The sequence below is a fragment of the Portunus trituberculatus genome, chromosome 47 (genome assembly GCF_017591435.1).
Source record: "Portunus trituberculatus isolate SZX2019 chromosome 47, ASM1759143v1, whole genome shotgun sequence".
NCBI classification, from domain to species: Eukaryota; Metazoa; Arthropoda; class Malacostraca; order Decapoda; family Portunidae; genus Portunus; species Portunus trituberculatus.
The window spans coordinates 13,148,049-13,169,385 of record NC_059301.1 but is presented as its reverse complement, the minus strand read 5'-3'; the positions used below and the strand labels follow the sequence as shown (position 1 = coordinate 13,169,385).

Here is a 21,337-nt window from a genome sequence, read left to right as displayed (position 1 = left end):
GTATTTTCTGCACTGGTGATGCCAAATCATCATAAAACTATCAGTACAATCCTTCAACATCTGATCCTGCCCGCAAGCAATCCTTTGCTGGTCTCCAAACAGAACTTAGAAGAAAACTCCATTAAATTATACAATAGGCACCGAAAAAGTTGTCCAGAGGAGGACGCAACGTTTGAGAGGAACTCCACTACTCGTGAAGAAGCTGGCCATGTTGATCGACACACTGGCATTCACTGTATGTTTGGTTCGTCCTCACAGAATTGTAAATCTGTAATGCTGATACTTTTTGTCTCACGTCAAGGTCATCTATCGTGCACAAACCATAATTTATGACGTGTCATGATTCACGAAGCGGCAGCCTATCATTACTTCACCTGTTGTTGCCCCAGACTCTAATCCATTTCCCCCGTTCTCTCACTTACTCTCACTGCAACACTTCATACGACTCTTCATTCATTTGCATTCTTGTCACTATTTAAGGAAATGTGCATTTTTTTCAGCGTTATTTTCTATTTCAGTACACACCGCAGTCAACAAACACTCACTGTGAGGATGCGTGGGCTGGACGGTCGCCTGCCAGCGAACCACTACTAGTAGTACGGTACCTAATGCTGATGGCAGACTAGCAGAGCCGCGGAGGAAGTGGGACAGGTGTCTTGCATTTAGTGGCACAAGTGTGTGGATTCTTCCAACCAACTTACCAAGGCTTTATCACAAGGGCATCTATTAATTTATTACACTGCTGCGGCCGCTCGATATTTCTAGTTATTCCTCGTACACTAAAGAAATGCATTTGTGATCACCTTTCCTTTTAAAATATATTTCATTAAAATTCTTTAGGATGGTATCATAAACAAAGCATTTAGAAAGTGACTAAACCTATTTGAATAAGATGTAGGTCTGTCACTCACGCACAACGATTGCGCTGAAAGCAAAAAAAAATGCAGTATTTTTTTTTTATTGGACGAAAATATGATAAATGAATATAAGTAGGTAAGGACGGATATTCTCTCTCTCTCTCTCTCTCTCTCTCTCTCTCTCTCTGCGCAGGTGTGACAGTAACGCTATTTCTCCTAAACGCAGCCCAGCAGCAAGACTTACACCTGTGTAAGCACCAACACCATCACCACCACCACCGAATATTGAACCTTACTCACGATTATGTCACTTCGCCGCTGTTAAGTCAAAGAAACATGTAAAAAGCTGGAAGAGGCGCCGTCTAGCTCTGGCAATCGCGGTGCGTGGAATAGCCTACTTTATGAACAACTGGAGCGATTACCAATGATGACCGCGTGTGGCCTTCGCATTGATTATATATATATATTTTTTTTCAGCTAACAAAAATGCTTTCAAATATTAATTTTTAAACTATGTATAATCAGTGGAATTCAATAGCAAGAGTGTTATAGTGCCGTTATCACTGATTAATAAAAACCCATTCGCTAAAAACACAAAAGTATGATTAACCCATGACACGTTTTCATATTCATTGTGGTTTCTATTTAGTGATTTTATTCACCCTCAGAAACTTATGTGAGATTAGAATAGGGAAGACTCTGACCATTAACCTTCTGATCTCCATAGACCCTTCCTAATATCAACAAAATTGCCTAATTACACTCAAAACTCATGGTAAAAATGCGTCCCAGTATTGAAGTGGTTAAGCAGTCTGGCAAAACATAAGCACACACCTGTATTGCCAACCAACACCCGCGTGCTCTTACGCCTTCAAGAACCACAAATACCATACAACACAATTTTTTCCAATACAGATGAACCACATGACGGCAAGTACGACGCCAAGCTGAGAGGACGAACTAGTGAACTACAACTACAAGATAAACTTTGATAATGCCACAACAAATAAACGCCCCTACCATTCAGATAGATAATCAGCAATGACATCAGCAGGAAGGCGATACTGACCTTCCAAGAGGAGATAATCCGCTATACACTGAGTGACTGACTGATGGCGTGGTCACTCTTGGCACGACAATCACAGCCTAACACATTATACACTCAACATGCATAGGAGGATCCATCATACGTTAAGCCATTCAGTACCACGACGCGTTTCCATATTTATTCTGGTTACTATTTGGTGATTTTATACATCTTCAGAAACTTACGTGGGGATTTAAATATTGATAACTGTAGCCATTAACCCCTTCAGTTACCTAAGCTGTATAAAATCGTTAAATAGTAGTAGAATAAATATGGAAACGCGTCATGGTGCCGATGGGGTTAATCTTTTGGCCTCCATAGACCCTTCCTAATGTCAATAAAATCGTCTAATCACACCTAAAACTCAAAGTAAAAATGCGTCCCAGTACTGAAGGTGTTAAACTTCCTAATATTCACTGGAAGAATCTGACACCAATGCACTCACACAAGACTCTGATAATAACCACATTACGTAGCTGGAAGAGTGACTATCAAAATATTGACAAACACCATAACAAAGAGAGCAGGGAGGCTGTGTAAACATTCCCTCACAGATGACGAAAAAAAAATGTAGTCGAAATTTTTCAGTTCTTTAGTGATTGTACAGAGAGAGAGAGAGAGAGAGAGAGAGAGAGAGAGAGAGAGAGAGAGAGAGAGAGCAAATGGAAAATAATGATGTTGATACGCAAACGAGTAATTAAACCTGACGCCTTGCTAAACAGACAGAGAGGACAAAACAGGACAAGCAGCAAGAGGCACTGAGGCAGAGTAGGTGGCGGCCGTAGACAGTCTGTGCCTCGTGTGTATGCCGCCATTTGAAGCAGTAAAGTTTTCTATAGGAAAGTTTCAAGACATTTGTTCCTGTCCTTTGACTAATCCTATCGGGGACTGGGTGGGCCATCTTTACTTTACATTTCTGTTGCCCTTAGCCAGTTCTACTCTCATATAAAAAATAAAAAAAGGCCATGTCGGAAAATAACTTCGCCCGCCACAACTCGTTACTTTATTTTTGTGGTTGCCAGAAAAAAGTGGCCCGTATGAATGGACTCATATAGATGTGCGTGTTTTATATTTGATAATTTTTTGTGATGGCCACCGACTTCAAAAAGTGGCTCCTGATCTGACAGAGACCCGTATTAAGAAACGCTTTGCTCTCTCACCATGACTAATTTCCAAGGCCAGAGATGATTAGTGGGATTTTTTTGTGTTTCTCCAGTTAACAATCTTGTCACAATGTCTTTAGTACCGTAAGAGCACAAAACAAACCAAAAATTCGTGTAAACGTAAATAAAGTTTTTTGAAATAGTGGAGGTGAAGCACAGAAGTGTTTGAAATACGAGCCAGTCTCGATCATGGGAGTTTCCGAATAGCCCAACGCCTCAATGGACTTCACATCGTGGAGAGAGAACTGAGAGATACACTGACAACACCCCTGTTCAACACTAGCGTCGTGTGTACAACGTATAATGGCTATGTAAAAAGCGTGCACTCTCTCTCTCTCTCTCTCTCTCTCTCTCTCTCTCTCTCATATAGCGGTAGGTCAAAATACATCCCTTGCCCTTTCCCCTCAACAGTATAAAATGGTAAAGTTGCCGCTAAAAATCCATGAGAGCGCCGATCGTCAGTTATCATCTCTCAACACGCAAGGCTTTCCTTATAACTGAGAGAGAGAGAGAGAGAGAGAGAGAGAGAGAGAGAGAGAGAGAGTATAATGGCACGCCAATAAATTCTTGAAACAATCATTTTCTGTTATTTTCCTTAATCAAAGACTTTTTTGCACTGTACCACGTAGCACATGTGGCCTACTAATACACTGAACATCCATAAATTCACTGATGTGTAGTACTTATACAAGTGTGTATCATAAAAGTCTCAACAATTATATAAGTGCCAATCATTGCTTTCAATCACTACATAGTAAAGGCCAAGAAGTGTCATATCTTCTTGAGGCAAAGGCACCTACTGTAAATACTAGATGTTAATTAATGCAGTGCTCTCTCTCTCTCTCTCTCTCTCTCTCTCTCTCTCTCTCTCTCTCTCAAGCATTTAATTGAATTATTTTGCCTTCATACATTAATAGCTAATAATTTAATAGTAACATTATCTTAAAGCTATTTTTTTTTCCAAACTGATAATATAGGTATATCTAAAAACCTGCATTTCTTAATATTAGCATAAACAGTTAATTTTCTGTCTTGTTCTCATTTTTTCTCTTTTCCATTCAATATATATACTATTTCGTATTGTAGCGAAAATAACTTATGAATCTATAATTATTATCCTGCATATTTCTACACTTCATCTTGATTACTTTTGACAAGTGAGCATTTTTCTCACACAAAGTCCCAAGTGAGGTAAGCATTCAATAACATGGGCCTTGAATACCACACCTAATGTTTCACTAGTTGTGTTGTCCTGTCCTGCATAAACCACATGTAGTATTCCTAAGTGAAAAGACTCCCAATCCAATGGCTGTAAAGTGTTTCCTAAAAATTCTTTGGAAATTTGAAACACGAGATTGTAGAATGGTAGGATTCGCTAAGGATAATACATTCATGGTTACGTACAGGAGACCATACATGCATATCTCTTCATCTCCAATCCACTCTCACACAACCTCTTATTCTGTGACCTCATCCTTTACTTCTATCATTGTTGTGCTGCAAGGTTACCAAAGACAGCACTGTCTCCCTTCCACTTCCATATTCATCACTTAGCACTGACAATGAATAAGTTGCCTGGTGTGAGCTGCTCTGCCTGATGCAACTCTTACCCGAGGCACATCCTGGTCAGTTTGAATTCACAGGAGGGTGAAGGACAGATATGTCTTCAATATGCATCAATCAAAGCAGGCAGTTCACAGCTGGCAATTCAAACATCACATTGGCAATGCAAAGTGATGGATGTGGAAGTAGGAATGTACATCATCCAAGGAAGTGTGCTTCAGATGTTTCTCACCCAAGTTAAGTAATGATATTTCCAAGTGACAAAAAATGTCTACATGAAGAAATAATTTCCCAGTCTTTACATATTGTATAATGGAAGTGTTCATGAATGATAAGCACGTGACATGAAAAGCTTGGTGTGGCTTAGCTATGAAGTGACTGCTGTAAAGCAGGAAATATGTCATGACAGACATTATTTCCTGGCTAATGATCAGTAAGTGTCATGAAAAGATCTTTGTCATCATGTTATGAACTAGATGTGATAAAAAAAGGGAAGCTTGTAGTGATGAACAAATGACTTCTGGCAGAACAACAGTGGTACTTTGACTTGTGAGGCTTGTACAGCCAAAGGGGCAAACTGGACATTTCAGTGTCTCTTAGTGAGGGATGGAATGAGAAATGCATAACACTCACAACTCAGATTTTGGCTTGCAAGTCAAAGCTCGTGATTCAATATTCCACTGTATATGTGACAAGTTATGCGGTTATCACCATGAAGCCCATAAAACAATATATTCTAATGACAATAGGAAGCTATAACCTATATTGCAAACTTATAGGGCTTAATTCATTTCCTTAAGGGTTTGTTATAGTCAAACACAAAAATAACATTCTGTAGTTACTCCCCATCATGATTTTGGATATAATTTCAGAAACACCAATTTATATAGAAACAGAGGAAAGAAAGAAAGACAGAGGCAGAAGGTAAGGAGGTGGAGCATCATTAGAGAAAAAAGGCAAGCCCGTGATCTATGGAGAAGTAGCAATAGTTTGGAGGTAGTCTACTCTGACCCTGACAATCCCTTGTCTTCTTCCACTCCTTTGTCACCTCAGCAAGATCCTTCAGGCAGTCATTAAATGCTTGTCAAGGATGCCACTGGACCACATGGGAATCAGCCATTACACCAAATGGGAAGATATATCTTTAATTCATCTGTTCTTGGTAAGACAAATTTTTTTTACTGTACACTGCTTAAATGATAATGAAATCTTATACAGTGATGACTCAATATTCTAATGTCTTAATAGTCAAACTTTTAAATACTCGAATGCAAAAGTTTGATTTAGTACTCGAAAAAATACCTGGTAGTTGAACATCCACACATATGATTGAAAACAAAACCTCCCTGGCTTCTCCCTCCATCCCTCCGCCAGTTGTGCTGCTGCGGTCATCAGAATAACATTCACCTGAGTTTTGTCTGTAGTTTTTCATTTAGAAACTTACAATACCACCAAAGGGTTATCAGTGGTGAAAATATCTGGTAATCGAATGGCAGCATACATGGTTGTAAACAAACTTCTGGCCTCTACCTCCCAAAAGCTGCTGTTGTCCCGTTCTGAAACTGCTAATATTGGTAATACTGAAGCAAAATACTGGTATTCCGATATACCAGATCCCTCGTCCCGCAGTTATGAGAAAAACAACAATCTTCTGCCCTCTGTCTCTGTAATTTTTCATTTAGAAACTTATAATAGCACCAAAGAGGTTTATTAGTGGTGAAAATAAAGAATCTAATGAGGGTGTTAAATGAGCCACATCCTTCTATCAGTGGGCTCACTGAAATCACACCAGGTTAAAAGTTACCAGACGTTTTCATGGATTGTGACTCGTCTTCCGATGACCTCCCTCATTCTCCCCACCCTTCTTGCCTCCTCTTCTACATTATCCATCACCTGCCTTCACTTATGGTATGTACAAATTGAAATTATAGAAAAAAATTACATCAAAATTTTTGTAAACTTAGGTTCTGCTAAAATTAGAACAAGTGACCTGATTAACAGGCATCGGTAGTTAAACTTTTTGACTCTCAAATTTCGAGTATTGAGTCTTCACTGCATTTCAACATTGAGAGTGGAATAAGATGGTTTAAATTATCAAAATATTTTTTGCATTATTAAAAGAATAAATTACTGAAAAAGGGAAAGGGAGAGATTAAGGGTCTGGCAGACAAACCGCTTTCAGTAATGGACAATTTGCCATAACAGACAACCCCTCACCCCCAAAGTGTCCATTATCGCGAGGCACCATTGTACTGTATCTGGTTTGGTTTACTACACTTCATATCATAATATACATAACTATTATGAAAAAGGCAACTTTGATAACAGTGTTGATACTGCTCTCTGCGCTGACATTATGAGCAATATGAAAAGAAATAAAACTCCACAATGCAACTCACGTGTTGGTCGAAGATCAGTTTTCCTGTGTGTCATCTCATCTTCCAACTTGTATTTTCCTGAAAGATATAAGCACATATTATTACTTACTCAAAATGGAGAAAATCTCTCTAATATTGTAACAAGATATAATCTCTCTGGTTTCCATTCTTTATTTCCCAAATTCTGTATCTTTATTATACATTTGTTAAGAAAGTAAAAATCACTATTCTTATCATACTGATCATAATAAAGAAAGTAAACAGTAATAATCTAAACTTTGTGCTCCATACAACCACTGCCAAAACTCACTTCTGTAACTTTACAGTCCTGTCTGCCAGTGTGTCATAAGGTGAATGGCTAGACTTACAGTTTGTCTCACAATGTTAGACAGAACTGTCTTGTGTGTTAATTTCATAACTTTCACTGTTTCTGTCTAAAATCATCAGTGCTTTCTATACCTTCCCAAGTAATTAATTTCCAATGAAAAATGGAGAGTAAGGTAGAGCTACTCTATATGTAGTAGCCAGGCTCCAGCAGGGATACTTCATGATCATACTGGACAACCGAGTCCTTTGGGACACAAACTGGAGAAGCTATTAACATTGCAAAGCTTTAGCCTCATGGGTCAACAACCCTGCCTCACTCATGGAGAGTGTTGGTCCCATCTGGCTGGTTCTCAAGGCTGGCTGATGTAAGTTACCAAGTATGATGCAGTTTTGCCATACTGGACTTGTGTTTACTGTTCCCCTGTGTATACATCAACCATGCATCATAACATCCCACTGTGGTGTCAAGCTGCCTCACTGGCCCAGCATGGCAATACTGCAATATAAATGCATGGTTGGAAGCTCTTCCTGGAGGGCAGGAACCTCACTCTCCATCAATGCTAACCCAATGCCACCTCTGTAGGGCTCTCACTTCTCACAACATCGTTAATAATTGTGAAAATAGATAGAAAATTGAATGATTAAGGACAAAAATGTTTACATAACATTATATAAATACCAAAAAACTTGCCAGAATATAAGCTTTGCACAGTAACATAAGACAGATCAACTCCCACACAAAACACTCACCACACCCATCAAGTCTCCCAGGTAAATTCACTCTAGTGCAGCCGTCTAACATTTTTGGACAAAACCATATTTTCAGATAGATTTCCAGGTGCTTTGATTGCATCTACTAACTGTTTTCACTGCAAATAACTTCTTTTCTTTCAAGCACACACCACACATGCACAAACCAATGATCAACAACAAAAAGCACCAGAGATTTACAAAAAAGAATAAAACAGTTTCATCCGAGTGTAGGTTGGGCTTCCTCACTCGGGGCAATGGTTTCCTAGCGGGTGGGCTTTGAGATAGGGGGTACCCAAAAAGTATCCCCTTTAGCCCATAAATTCCAGTGAAAAGCCCACATGGTATAATAAAAAAAAAAAAATCTACAATCATTAGAAAAATAAAGAACCTAAATAAATCTAATGTAACCAAACCTGAGCTAATGAAACCTAACCAAACTAAACCTAACTAAATCTAATCTAACCTAACCTCAAGAACAAACAATTAAAGTAAAGATATGCACAACAGTGTGATATATGTGACCTGAATACTTAACTGAGAACATATATATGTTTTTGGTAAATTTGCAGTTTGAACCAATATACCCTATCTTATATTTCTCTTTTCCTTATGTCCTGGGAAACATAACCTAACCTTATTATTTATTTCCGATAAGGTAAAATGGGGTTAAAAATGCTCCTAAAAGTGTGATCTTGACCGTGAAAATGTGTATAGTTACGTGTGGTATATTAGTTGAAACTGCAGTAATTCTTTGCTTTCTTTCCTTTAGCTGTGAGAAAGGAGCAAATATAAGAACACTCTCTCCCTTGCCTTGACATCACATAACGATCACCTACCTGGCACATTAGCAAGCATTTTCACTCATAATTGATGCCGTCAAAGCAAACATCATCTTACACTGTAATAACCCACATGACTGTTGCCTAACCTAACCTCAACTTTAACCCCTTCAGTAGTGGGATGCATTTTTACCTTGAGTTTTGGGTGTGATTAGACGATTTTACTTACATTAGGAAGGGTCTATGGAGGTCAGAAAATTAATAGCCACAGTCTTCACTATTATAATCCTCCCACATATAGATTCTGAAGCTGTAGAAAATCATCAAATAGTAACCAGAATGAATATGGAACACAACACAGTACTGAAGGGGATAATTCCTTCAATATTGAACACATTTTTTACCTTGAGATTTGTTTACAATTAGACCATTTTACTGATATTTGGAAGGGTTTACGGGGGTCAGAAGATTGATGGCCACAGTCTTCACTATTTTAATCCCCCACACATAAGTTTCTGAAGCTGTATAAAATCACCAAATAATAAGCAGAATAAATATGGTCAAGGTACTGAAGGGGTTAAATGCCACACGGGAAGATAAAAAGTAAAAATCATAAAAAAAGAATAAATAGACCGTAGGCAACAAACAAGACACCATGAAACAAGAACATAAGGAAGGGTTAGCAAAACAACTAGAGCTACCATAAGTCACCTGGGTATTGCTGCAGTTTCAACTAATACACCACACGTAACTATGCACGGTCTAGCTCACACTTCTACGAGCATTTTTAACCCCATTTTACGCTATCGAAAAATGGGATTAGGTTACATTAAAACCCCGCTTTCCCAGGAGGTCCCCAAACTTGTTAGACATTGGGAAAATAAATATATGATAGGGTATATTGGTTGAAACTGGAAACTTACCGTCATCTGTATAAAATGTAAGGCAAGGTATGGCAGCATTTACAGCTGAATAACTCCTGCATTAGCCGTGACAGAGTTCATGATTCCTTATTTCTCAGTCAGAACAGTTACCTGAGGCCAACAGGCAGGTGAGAAGCGCCCTGCCAACACTGCACGGCTGGAGGTTAAGCCGGGCTGTGCTGGGCTGGGTGTGTGGGTACGGAGGACTGTGTCAGTGAGTGTATGTGTGTGTGTGCGCGAATGTTTGTGTCACAATCTCATGACACAACACTGGCTGGTTCTGGCACTGCAGCGCTAGTACTGTCTTGCCCTTAGTACTTCCCTCTTTGTGTTTGTCTGTGTGTGTGTTGGGGGGGTAGGGATGGGAGGAGGTGTAAGAATAGTCTATTTCACGCGTCCTTATTATTGCTATACTGACCTGTATCTATATAGAGTTAAGTTTAAGGTTTATCGTTTATCGTATCTGTGTGGTCTGGGAGCGGCACCAAGTGGCACCTTGTAATCAGTGCAGGTTCCAGCTAGTGTTTTTCGCGGCGTGTAAAGTGAAAGGCAGTATATCGCCATTTGACCTTTCAGAGTGCCTGGTTGGGTGTGTCCAGGTCGGGAACTTTCATATGCATGCTCTGGTATCAATGACGTGGCTACACGTCAACCACTACAACAGAACGTCCCTCGTGCTGCACCGTCACAGCTGCTGCTCACCTGCTGAGTTTGTGACTTCTCGCCCCATGAGCTGGTGACCTACTCACTCTATCACTTGTTGGATTGTTTTCTGGCATTGCATTAGAAACAGTTGTAACCCTCCCATCCTGCTGGATGTTCATATTTCTCTAATACCTACCTACTATATATATATCCAAAACCAGTCATTTGAGATTCATCTGATAACCAACAAATAAATGAAGTGTAGCTCAACGCTGCAAGTCTGTGTGTGTGTGTGTGTGTGTGTGTGTGTGTGATTCACCACGATCGTCTGCTGGTCACCAAACCAGCCTTCCCCATTAAGGAGCTAACTCAGAGCTCATAAACCGATCTTCGGGTAGGATTGACACCACAACACACTTCACACACCGGGAAAGCGAGCCCAGAACCCCTCTCATTACATCCCGTACCTATTTACTGCTAGGTAAACAAGGGCTACACATTAAGAGACTTGCCCATTTGCCTCATCGCGCCCGGGATTCGAACCCGGGCCTTTTCGGTTGAGAGCCAAGAGTGCTAACCACTACACTACGCGGTGTGCACGTAATTCACCTCGGTCGCCTGCTGGTCACCCAGCCAGTCTTCCCCATTACGGAGCGAGCTCAGAACTCATAGACCGATCTTCGGGTAGGACTGAGACCACATCAACACACAACACACACCGGGAAAGCGAGGCCGCAACCTCTCGAGTTACATCCCGTACCTATTTACTGCTAGGTGAACAGGGGCCACACATTAAGAGGCTTGCCCATTTGCCTCGCCGCTTGCCGGGACTCGAACCCGGGCCTCTCGATTGTGAGTCGAGCGTGCTAACCACTACACTACGCGGTGTGTGTGTGTGTGTGAGAGAGAGAGAGAGAGGGCCGATAACAATATGAAATGAATGCAATGACTAGTAGATAAATTGAAGACGCTGATGAAAGGAATACACAAGAAATCTTTAAATAAAGGACTGCACAGTAAATAAGATTAGCTCATTCCTGTTCCAATACACTCTGCCAGTTCTTCTCTCCCCAAGGTACGACAGCAGAGTAATGACAGTAGTGAGGGTATAGTGAGAGTAGTGAGAGCAGTGAAGAGTATAGTGAGAGTAATGAGAGTAGAGAGAGTATAATGAGAGTAGTGAGAGTATAGTGAGAGCAGTACGAGTAGGGAGGGCAGGCCGCTAGCACTCCTCTCATAATGGCGCTCATCAAATAGTCAGTTCTCATCTGGCGAGCCATGTCTGATCTTTCATTATGCTTGAGACTTATTACAGAGAGAGAGAGAGAGAGAGAGAGAGAGAGGAGTTATCAGTTAGTACAAAAAAAATTATACGAAAATGTGTGTATGTGTGTGTGTAATTCACCACGGTCGTCTACTGGTCACCCAGCCAGTCTTCCCCATTACGGAGCGAGCTCAGAGCTCATAGATCGATCTTCGGGTAAGACTGACCACAACACACTCCACACACCGGGAAAGCGAGGCCATAACCCCTCGAGTTACATCCCGTACCTATTTACTGCTAAGTAAACAGGGGCCACACATTAAGAGGCTTGCCCATTTGTCTCGCCGCGCCGGGACTCGAACCCGGCCTTCTCGATTGTGAGTCGAGCGTGCTAACCACTGCACTATGCGGTGTGTATTGAGAGAGAGAGAGAGAGAGAGAGAGAGAGAGAGAGAGAGAGAGAGAGAGAGAGAGAGAGAGAGAGAGAGAGAGTTAATACAAAGAAAATTATACGAAAATGTGTGTGTGTGTGTGTGTGTGTGTGTGTGTGTGTGTGTGTGTGTGTGTGTGTGTGTGTGTGTGTGTGTGTGTGTGTGTGTGTGTGTGTGTGTGTGTGTGTGTGTGTGTGTGTGTTTTCAATCTTATTTTACAACTATAAGAAAATTGTAATACATTCACACCACTTGTTTCTGTTTTTCGCTCCTGGTTCAATAATTATGCGTATACAGCTGTGCATTATGTTATGGTGAGAACTGTACGAGAGTGAACCAATAAATAACCCATATCCTCTTCCTTGCTCTTCTTTTTTTTTTTCACTCCTGGCCGCGGCGCACCTGTATACTCAGTTCCCGGCGCAGGTTTGTCTCCGAGAGGTTGGTCCTTTAGGCTCAGAGTGCCACGCTCCTCTCTGTACTGGAATGACAGCACAGCGACATGCAGGACCTGATGTTTGGTCGTCACTCCTGCTGCTTGTGGTAAGTTGTGTGCTAATCTCTCCCCCACCCCTTTTTTTTCAATATAAGAGTTTACAAAAAAAAAAAAAAAATGAAGGTGCAAGATATCAAAATTACGCGTGACACTCCCTGTATGAAACATTGATACGTATTATCACCAATCATTGCCACCAATTTGTCTATAATCTTCTTTTAAAGTCCCTTAATGACTCAATATCAACAACTTGCATACTTACATTTCATTCATCTATACCACTATTTGAGAATCAATTCCTTCCTGTCACTTTCTTAGATTTAACCCTTCCAAGCTCAAGCCCACTACCTCTTGTTCATATGAAGGTTGTTCTTGAGGGAAGGTACAATGATCAAGGCACAGTGACTACAACGATTTTTTTTTTTTTCACAGGTTGTTCTGCGCAGCCATTTTATTATCGGCAGGCCAAGCACAAGATGCACAGGAAGTTTTCGAAAGTCTAGTGCAGGACGCCTTTGCCGGGGACGACCTGCTACTGATTCTCGACGGCGGCGCAAAGGACAAGCTGGACGTTAAGGCAGCAGCAAATAGCAGTGGTAGTGTATTATTATTAGCCAGCGATAACTCAAGCTACTTTTTACAAAGGACTCCACGTCATCTTGTTCGAGGGAGTCACTTCACTGCCTTACTGGTCTTCACTGCAAGCGTAGTTCCCTTCATGGAGACTCTTGATACTAAGTGGAATCCAAATTTTATGTTATTAATGAGTCTAAATTCCAGCGTTAATAGTACAGCGCTTCTCGTCGATGAGAGATTTCAGCGAAGTCAGCACTTGGCGCTGGTGGAGCCAGACAACAGAGCACAACGCACCAGGTTTATGGTTTACTCAAGTCTGCCTATGAAAGGGCGATTCGCGGTGAAATCTTCCTTAGGGGAATGGGGCAGAGGCAGCTTCAGAAGAAAACAAGATTACTTTCCAGAGCGCTTTAACACCCTTCACGGAGCGGTGCTACAGCTTGGATCCTGGTGTGATGACTTCCCCTTCCTGTACCCTGAGCACGGCCTTTGTAAAGGCTCCAGCCTGGACATGCTGGACTTGATCGCTGGGCACCTCAACTTCTCGTATGATGTGCAGATGGAGCCAGACGACCACAAGTGGGGGTCTTTGGAGGAAGGTCAGTGGACAGGCATGCTGGGTGACCTGGCATACAACAACAAAGACCTTGTCATAAACGTGTTCCAGATGACTCTAGAAATATTTGCTGATTTTGAAGTATCGTATCCCTACCACGTGGAGAGCTACGTGTTCCTGCTGGCGGTGCCGGAGCCCGCGCCGCAGTGGCAAGGGCTGCTGTATCCCTTTACGGCGACTGTGTGGCTGGCTATCCTCGGCACCATCACTGTCGTCACCGTGCTTCTCAATCTGTGCCTGAAGGCTGTGCCGGACACTCAGGACGACTCACAGGTGTTCCTGCTGGTGAGTGCCAGGACGGTATATAACTAAGGGCTTTCCTGACACACTGACACACTGACACACTGACACGCTGGTGCCGGAAGCGTACACAAATAACGGTCAAGTGATTGTTCATATATACAAAAAAAAAAAAAAACTTTCATTATTATGCAGGTCATTATATTGGTCTGTTGTTATGCACTGTCATTAAACGCACAGTTCTGAAAATGCCTCCATTTTCATGCTGAAAATATTCATAAGTAATCAGTTGAAATAATTGAAAAGTTTCCTTTTGTAATGCAAATTGCTATTGAAAGGGTTCCATTATCTGCATAAAGGATTATGACCATCTCATGAATCATTCTTACCGGCCATCACAGGATCAAGGCGGATTTCCTCGAGCATTCTTTTGATGTTCAGCCAAAGGTGTAATACAATATCGATGTTAGTGTTGCGCTCACTCTCCTAGTCCTTGAGTTAGCCACACCCTCGCTCCATACACTGGCTACCGCAATCGTCTCCTCATGCTTTCATTTATAGATGAATTTCATTAACTAGATTTTCTTCCAGTGTTTACATGATGAATAATGCGTGTACGCGGCAGGTGTTGGGAGGCATCCTGCGGCAGGGGGTGAGTCATCGCCTAGGGTGGTGGTGGGCACGTGAGTGGGCGGGGTGGTGGTGGCTGACTGGTGTTATTGTCACCACTGCTTACACCACCAATCTGGTTGCTTTCCTCACCGTGCCAGTCTTCCCACGCCGCATCGAGACCGTAGAGCAACTCGCCTCGTCAGATCTCAGGTAGTGCAATGTGTCCTGCATGACAACATGTACGTTACGTATGTGATGTTATCTTCTCTACGCCGAGAGTTTTGCCGCTTGTGTGTCTGTGTGGTGGTGGTGATGGTGGTGGCAGTGGTGGTTCGCTGATTGTATGCTTCGTGACATATACTTGGGAGACAAACGTAACTGAGAATCGAATCGCAGCCTTTGATATGATTTACAATATTGCTCCCTACTATTTTCATTTATTCCTTTTTGTCAAGGAAATGGCTCATGTGTTTCTTGTCATAATATCGTATGTGCACTTGTGTCTGTGTGTGTGTGTGTGTGTGTGTGTGTGTGTGTGTGTGTGTGTGTGTGTGTGTGTGTGATAGGTAGGTATAGAAGATCGATATTAGGTACGTAGATAGATAGATAGCTAACTAAATAATTAAACAGATAGATATACAGACAGATAAATATGGATAAATGAATAAACAGATAGATAGATAGATAAACATTTAGAGTCAGAGAGATAAATAGATACATAGATACATAAATAAACAAATAAACATACAGACAGGTCTTAAATAGATAGCCGGATGGATGGATTGAACAAGCAAGTACAGAGGCAGAGAAACAGACCTTTACACTCTGCTCATTTCAACCAGAGTGGCAATGCAGGACTACGGCAGCTTCGTCCCTGATGCGCTGCGGGTCTCGCCTGATCCTGCTCTACACAAGCTGGGGACAAATTTAGATCTGTTCCCTTACGTGTACCTGAACTACGAGGTGGGGTTTTCGTGGGTGTCCAACAGAACCCACGCCCTGGTAGAAACGCGCTCCTATCTGGCCTACGTGGTCTCCCTACACAACGTGAGTGGCTCCACCTACGTCATGAAAGAGACGGTGAGCAATGGAATGGACTTTGACTCTTATTCAGAATCGCTCTGCTCTCTCACCATGACTATTTTTCAAGGCCATGGAGATGATTAGCGGGATTTTCAAAAGTGTCTCTCCAGTTAATAATGTAGAAATCTTGTCACTCTGCCTCTAAAACTACATAAACACCTTAAAAACTCGTGTAAATTTTAAAGTCTTTTGAAATAGTGGAGGTGAAGCACAGAAGTGTTTGAGAATACGAGCTTTTGTACTACGCGACATGATTATTTTAGCTGCCCTCACGTCTACCTTCCCTTGCACGAGTCCTGGCGGTGTGCACAGTAATGCTTTTACTACGATACCATGTCTTGGATAATTTTTTTTCCCTTTCTTTGTCTACAGTTTAGCCAATTTTGAGTTCTTATTTCTATCTTTTTGTTTGTTTGTGATTTCCCGAAGTTTCTTTTTATTATCCATATCTCAAATTTTTGTTTGATTTCTTGATATCTTAAAGTAATATTTTCACTAGAGTTGTCTTTCCTATTATCTGATATCTGTCCCCCAGAGCCTGTCAAGTAATACGGTCTTTTAGAAAATGCTCATTTGTTTCCTCTTGTGATTGGTCACAAATAATACGTGATGTGTGTGTGTGTGTGTGTGTGTGTGTGTGTGTGTGTGTGTGTGTGTGTGTGTGTGTGTGTGTGTGTGTGTGTGTGTGTGTGTGTGTGTGTGTGCCAGCAAACTATCCGTATATGAACGCGATGGAATGAGCGTCCCTGTCATCCCGTGTGTGCTCAGGTGTACCCGGGCTACCTGTGCTGGATCCTGAGGAAGAACTGTCCCTACGCAGACCGAGTGTGGCAGGCGCTGGAGGCGCTGGTGGAGGCTGGCCTGGTGCAGTACAAGTACCGCAAGCACATGTTGATATCCTCAGCCGCCCAGAACACCCACGGCAGAGTGAGTAGCAGCAACACCCAGCTCTGAGTTTGAAGAGTGCATGATGTGTTTCATCCATATTCAAGCAATTTCCATACAATACAGTAAAACAAGCCTATATTTCATGGTTTCTCTCAATAAGAATTTCCTCCAAAGCTCAGTGGTCTTAATAAGTTGTAGCATCAAACGTTTTCTTCATACGCAAGATTTGAAAATGTGCAAAGCTCCACTTACACTCACTGATCAGAAATGATGCAATTACTTTAACACGTGCAGCTGAGGCACTATTAAGTTTGGTGCGGTGCTGCAGGTGCTGGCTGGAGAGGCGCTGCAGCTTGACCAGATGCTGGGGGCCTTCATGCTCACAGCCATGGGTCTGGGCCTCGCCACGGTGGTGTTTATTGGAGAGAAGCTTTCATCTCGGATCACAGATAAGTGAGGAACCAAACAAGCAGAAACACGCGGTGAATGCCATGCTGTACTCTGCCGTCAGCCTCACAGCACTCCCTGATATGGTTTCCCGCAGCAGTACATTGTAAAGCTAACGATTACACTGACCCCACGAGAACAATTTTCTTTTTTTTTATCCTTTTCTTACTTTGTCTTTTAACCCATTCAAAACTTGGATGCATCTTTACCATAAGTTTTGGTATGATTAGACGATGCATAAATGCACCGATACAGTAAAATCATCCATTTATGCATCGAATGAATAAATGGATGATTTTACTGAACAATTAGATATAAATCATGCTAATTCTAAGAGCTACAATGTATATCTTTAAATATACCTTCCTAACTCCTTGACCACTATCAATGTTACGAAACTTATTAATGATACTGAATAACCTTGAGCAATTTAACTAAACCAAAAAATATAAACTACAGAGACTAAAAATGTTTCATCTCTTCCATCCTTATTTTTGTCATCGTCACCTTTTGAAACAGAACTCTAAATCTGCCCTACACTACTTGATTTTTCATTTTATTTATTTTATTTATTCATTTTGTTTTGAGGGGAAGCCACAGCCGTCAGAGGGTTGAGGAGGGGAGGAGTGCCATCAACTCAAAGACTGGGGTTTAATTTTTAACGTCCCTGAAACACCAAAGCATTGTTGGCTAAGGGTGACGCACGTGTAATATTTTCCAATGTAAAAATAACTGAATTGATACACACAAATTTAAAAATATTGCCATTGGTAAGTGTTCAGTAGTTTTCACATATGTTTAACCGTTGTGAGCGTCCACACGCAATGCGAGACCCGCCGAACCGGTTTTTGTTTACAAGAATATGTTATTTCATTTTATTTTATTGTTCACGTTTGGAGTTGTGTACCGCTATAGTTCGTTTGTTTATTTATTTATCTATTTATTTATTTTGTAGGCGTTATTGATGTGCCGCGCTGCTGTGTCCCTAATGGCAGCAATTTCATCAATCCATGTTTTCCATTTTACCTGAGTTGCATCAGATTATAAACATTCAAATAACACTCCAAGAAGTCAGAACAAGTCTATATACACATAATAGTTCTTGTCGAAAACATACTTTCCTATATTGTATCTACCTACCATCCATAGCCATGCATTAATTCAGTATTCTAAAGCTCCCTCGTGATGCGGCACTAATAGTCTGACCACTGTGTCTATGCCAGTCGTCTGCCACTCTATATAAACATAAACTTGATACCATATCCTTTGTAATGACTGTCTTTTGTAAAGTACCATGACGAGTTTCCATATTCATTCTGCTTAATATCTGGCAATCTTATACAGTTTCAGAAACTTATGTGGGGTACTGAGGTAGTGAAAACCCTGACCATTGCTCTTCTGACATCAATAGATCCTCCCTATTGTAAATAAAACCGTCTAATCGCACCAAAATAAATAATGATAATAATGCGTTCCAGTACTGAAGGGGTTAACCTGTTCCTTCTTGTTTCATTGTGTTGGTTACTAGTAAGCCAGTTCAGTCCAGTAGTGGGCGTGGGATTGAAAGCCTTTGTATCGGCTCCCACTTTTGTGTTTATTTCTAGTTCTGTTTGTTTGTATCCTTCTATTCTTGACGTATCTTGATTTGTTCTTTTCTTCTAAATTTTCATCATATAGTCTTTCCTTTTTTTTTTCAATTTCTTCGCGTAGTACTGTACAATAAGCCACAAGACTACGATCACTAACCCTTTCTACGGGACACGACGGGCCTATGAGTGTGTGATTGATGCGTGTGTGAATGTGTAGTGCATTGTCTTCACCACCTAGTGTAGTACAATTACCCAAACCATCTTTTCTACATCACCTGTGTCGTATATTCGAACCTCTGAATATCTGTGAGAGCATAAAGTTATTTTTACCTAACCAGTCGGTGATATACGAAAAAAAGCATATCCTCACAGGAGAGAAAGGTAAGGCTACGTCCACCGCTACTGTAAAATGAATCCCTGAGTTTCGCCTCCCCATTGATATTTCACGAGGACAGTCCCAGCGGCAGCGGAATATGATTTCATGAGAATGAGGCTGATATGAACACTGATTGAAAAACTCTATAATACACACAGCCCTTTCCTCCTCCACCGCTCATTAGCATCCCGCGGTGTGGTACTCAGGGAGAGCTTAATTAAGGAACTTCAGTCTCCTTTCCGTGGTCAGTAACGTGTGGCGGTTGTGCCCTCCCTCCTTCCCTCCCACCATCTCTCTTGCCATCCCTCCCTGTTTGCCAACTCCTCCCGGACAGAAGGAAAGGCAGCTGAATGACTGGTAATGAAACTGATAAGCACCATATGATCCACTGATTGATTGACTCATTTTCATTCGTCTTTACGTTGCGTGTTAAAGAGTCAAACAAAATAAAATCTTCTAACACATTTGCTTGTCATTACAAAGGAAGAGGAGTAATGATATGTTTGGCAAATGGCCCATTATTAGAGCTAAACTTTTTGGGCATCTGAATCATAAACATAAATAAATAAAATGCAAACACGACTGTGAAAAAAAGAGAGTAAAAGAAGTCATAATACACACAAGAGGAGGACATTAATGACAAACCTAAATAATAATAATAATAATAATAATAATAATAATAATAATAATAATAATAATAATAATAATAATGGTAATAATAATAATAATAGTAATAAAAATAATAATAATAATAATAATAAAAATAATAACAATAATAATAATAATGATAATAATAATAATAATAAAAATAATAATAGTAATAATAATAGAAGAAGAAAACACTATTGGGTGAAGAGCTTTACTAGATCATTTGAAGAAAGATACTGATTGGCATTTATTTAAAGACTAGAAGACAAGTATTGGCGTATTCATTCTATTCTGGTACACAGCGAAAAGAGAACACTGCAAAATACCGCTAGCACACACACACACACACACACACACACACACACACACACACACACACACATACTGCCTCACCGTCTCCCGTGTGTGTGTGTGTGTGTGTGTGTGTGTGTGTGTGTGTGTGTGTGTGTGTGTGTGTGTGTGTGTGTGTGTGTGTGTGTGTGTGTGTGCGTGTGTGAGCCACCATAAGAGTGTCCACTGAGGTAATTGGTTTTCCCTCACCTCCCCCCAGAAAAATAAGAAAAAAGAAAAGATAAAAGAAAAAAATAGAGAGGCCACCTGTAAAAAGTGACGGAGCATATATGACTTACTTTTTCCTGTGACACTCAAAATCTAGTCTTAATAGTCATGAGAGAGAGAGAGAGAGAGAGAGAGAGAGAGAGAGAGAGAGAGAGAGAGAGAGAGAGACTAGTGTGGTTTATTTATGCGTTAATTCTATTGGCTCTAAATTGTTCTTACTGCTTTATGAGATTGTTCCATGTGCGCCATTAAAAATAAATAAATAAAAAAAGAACAGCAGGCGTTTAGAAAGGAAGAGAGAAAAAAAAGACAAATAAATAAAAAAAAAAAACAGTCAAAACCAGAGAAAACGAAATCCCCAGAAGAGCAAGAAAGAGACTGAATGATGGATTGGGAGAGACTCAGGAGATAAACCGATAAATGCTTCACATACAACACGTGTCGAGGCTGCCGAGTTCTGCCCAGAGAAGCTGAAAAGGAAGAAAGACAAAGAGAAAAGAAAAATTCCTAGCAATCCTTTTCAATACATGCAGGAATACATTTTGACCTCGAGATTTGTGTACGATTAGACCATTTTATTGACATTAAGAAGGGTCCATGGAGGTCAGAAGATGAATGGCCAGAGTATTCACTATTTTATTCCCCCCCACATAAATTTCTGAAGCTGTATAAAATCATCAAAGCAAAATGAGTTATGGAATCGCGTCATGGTACTCAAGGGATTAAAGGAGAGTATTTCGAAACATGTTGCGATCTGAAATGCAATCCATATCTTGTCAAAATGTGTTAGTTATCAGTCACCTTGATATGTTACTTACTCATGGTTTATTTATAATTTGTAAGTCCGTTCAGCGATCATTACAAACACTCCCGTATCTTCATTTGGGTCGTGGCTATGAGTTTGGGAAGAACATCAGCCAGTATGAGATGCTAAAGCAGCTAAACACTCCTGCGGGCAAAAGGACGAGGGAACAAGGACGTATACAAAAAACAAGAGCAAGGCAGGTAAGAATAACAAGTGGCAGTCGATATAAAGGC

At 40.9% G+C, this 21,337-nt stretch overlaps 2 protein-coding genes and 1 non-coding gene across 6 annotated transcripts in view; 1 reads left to right on the top strand and 2 right to left on the bottom strand.

Annotated features, from left to right (window-relative positions):
- LOC123520552 (polyamine-transporting ATPase 13A3-like) overlaps window positions 1-10,146 on the bottom strand; it is a 43,418-nt gene extending 33,272 nt beyond the window's left edge. Inside the window, exons 1-2 of one of the 4 annotated variants that reach the window (XM_045282915.1) lie at window positions 9,831-10,146; window positions 7,070-7,126 (exon numbers count right to left, since the gene is read on the bottom strand). In XM_045282915.1, coding sequence (XP_045138850.1) covers window positions 7,070-7,103 — 34 coding nt within the window. In that variant the 5' untranslated portion in view covers window positions 7,104-7,126; window positions 9,831-10,146. Of the gene's footprint in view, window positions 1-545; window positions 626-1,691; window positions 1,712-7,069; window positions 7,127-9,830 lie in introns of those variants that run through there. The other 3 variants (XM_045282914.1, XM_045282922.1, XM_045282917.1) reach the window with 3 other exon arrangements.
- An 850-nt stretch (window positions 10,147-10,996) lies between these two features.
- Trnae-cuc lies at window positions 10,997-11,070 on the bottom strand. Its single transcript has one exon. It is a non-coding gene; the product is annotated as a tRNA-Glu (tRNA).
- Window positions 11,071-12,672: 1,602 nt separating this feature from the next.
- LOC123498151 (glutamate receptor ionotropic, delta-2-like) lies at window positions 12,673-17,271 on the top strand. The gene is made up of 6 exons (XM_045245322.1): window positions 12,673-12,713; window positions 13,099-14,143; window positions 14,724-14,920; window positions 15,553-15,790; window positions 16,562-16,720; window positions 17,010-17,271. The coding sequence occupies exons 1-6, from the start codon at window positions 12,673-12,675 to the stop codon at window positions 17,136-17,138; spliced, it is 1,809 nt and encodes a 602-aa protein (XP_045101257.1). The 3' UTR covers window positions 17,139-17,271.
- Window positions 17,272-21,337: the final 4,066 nt, after the last annotated feature.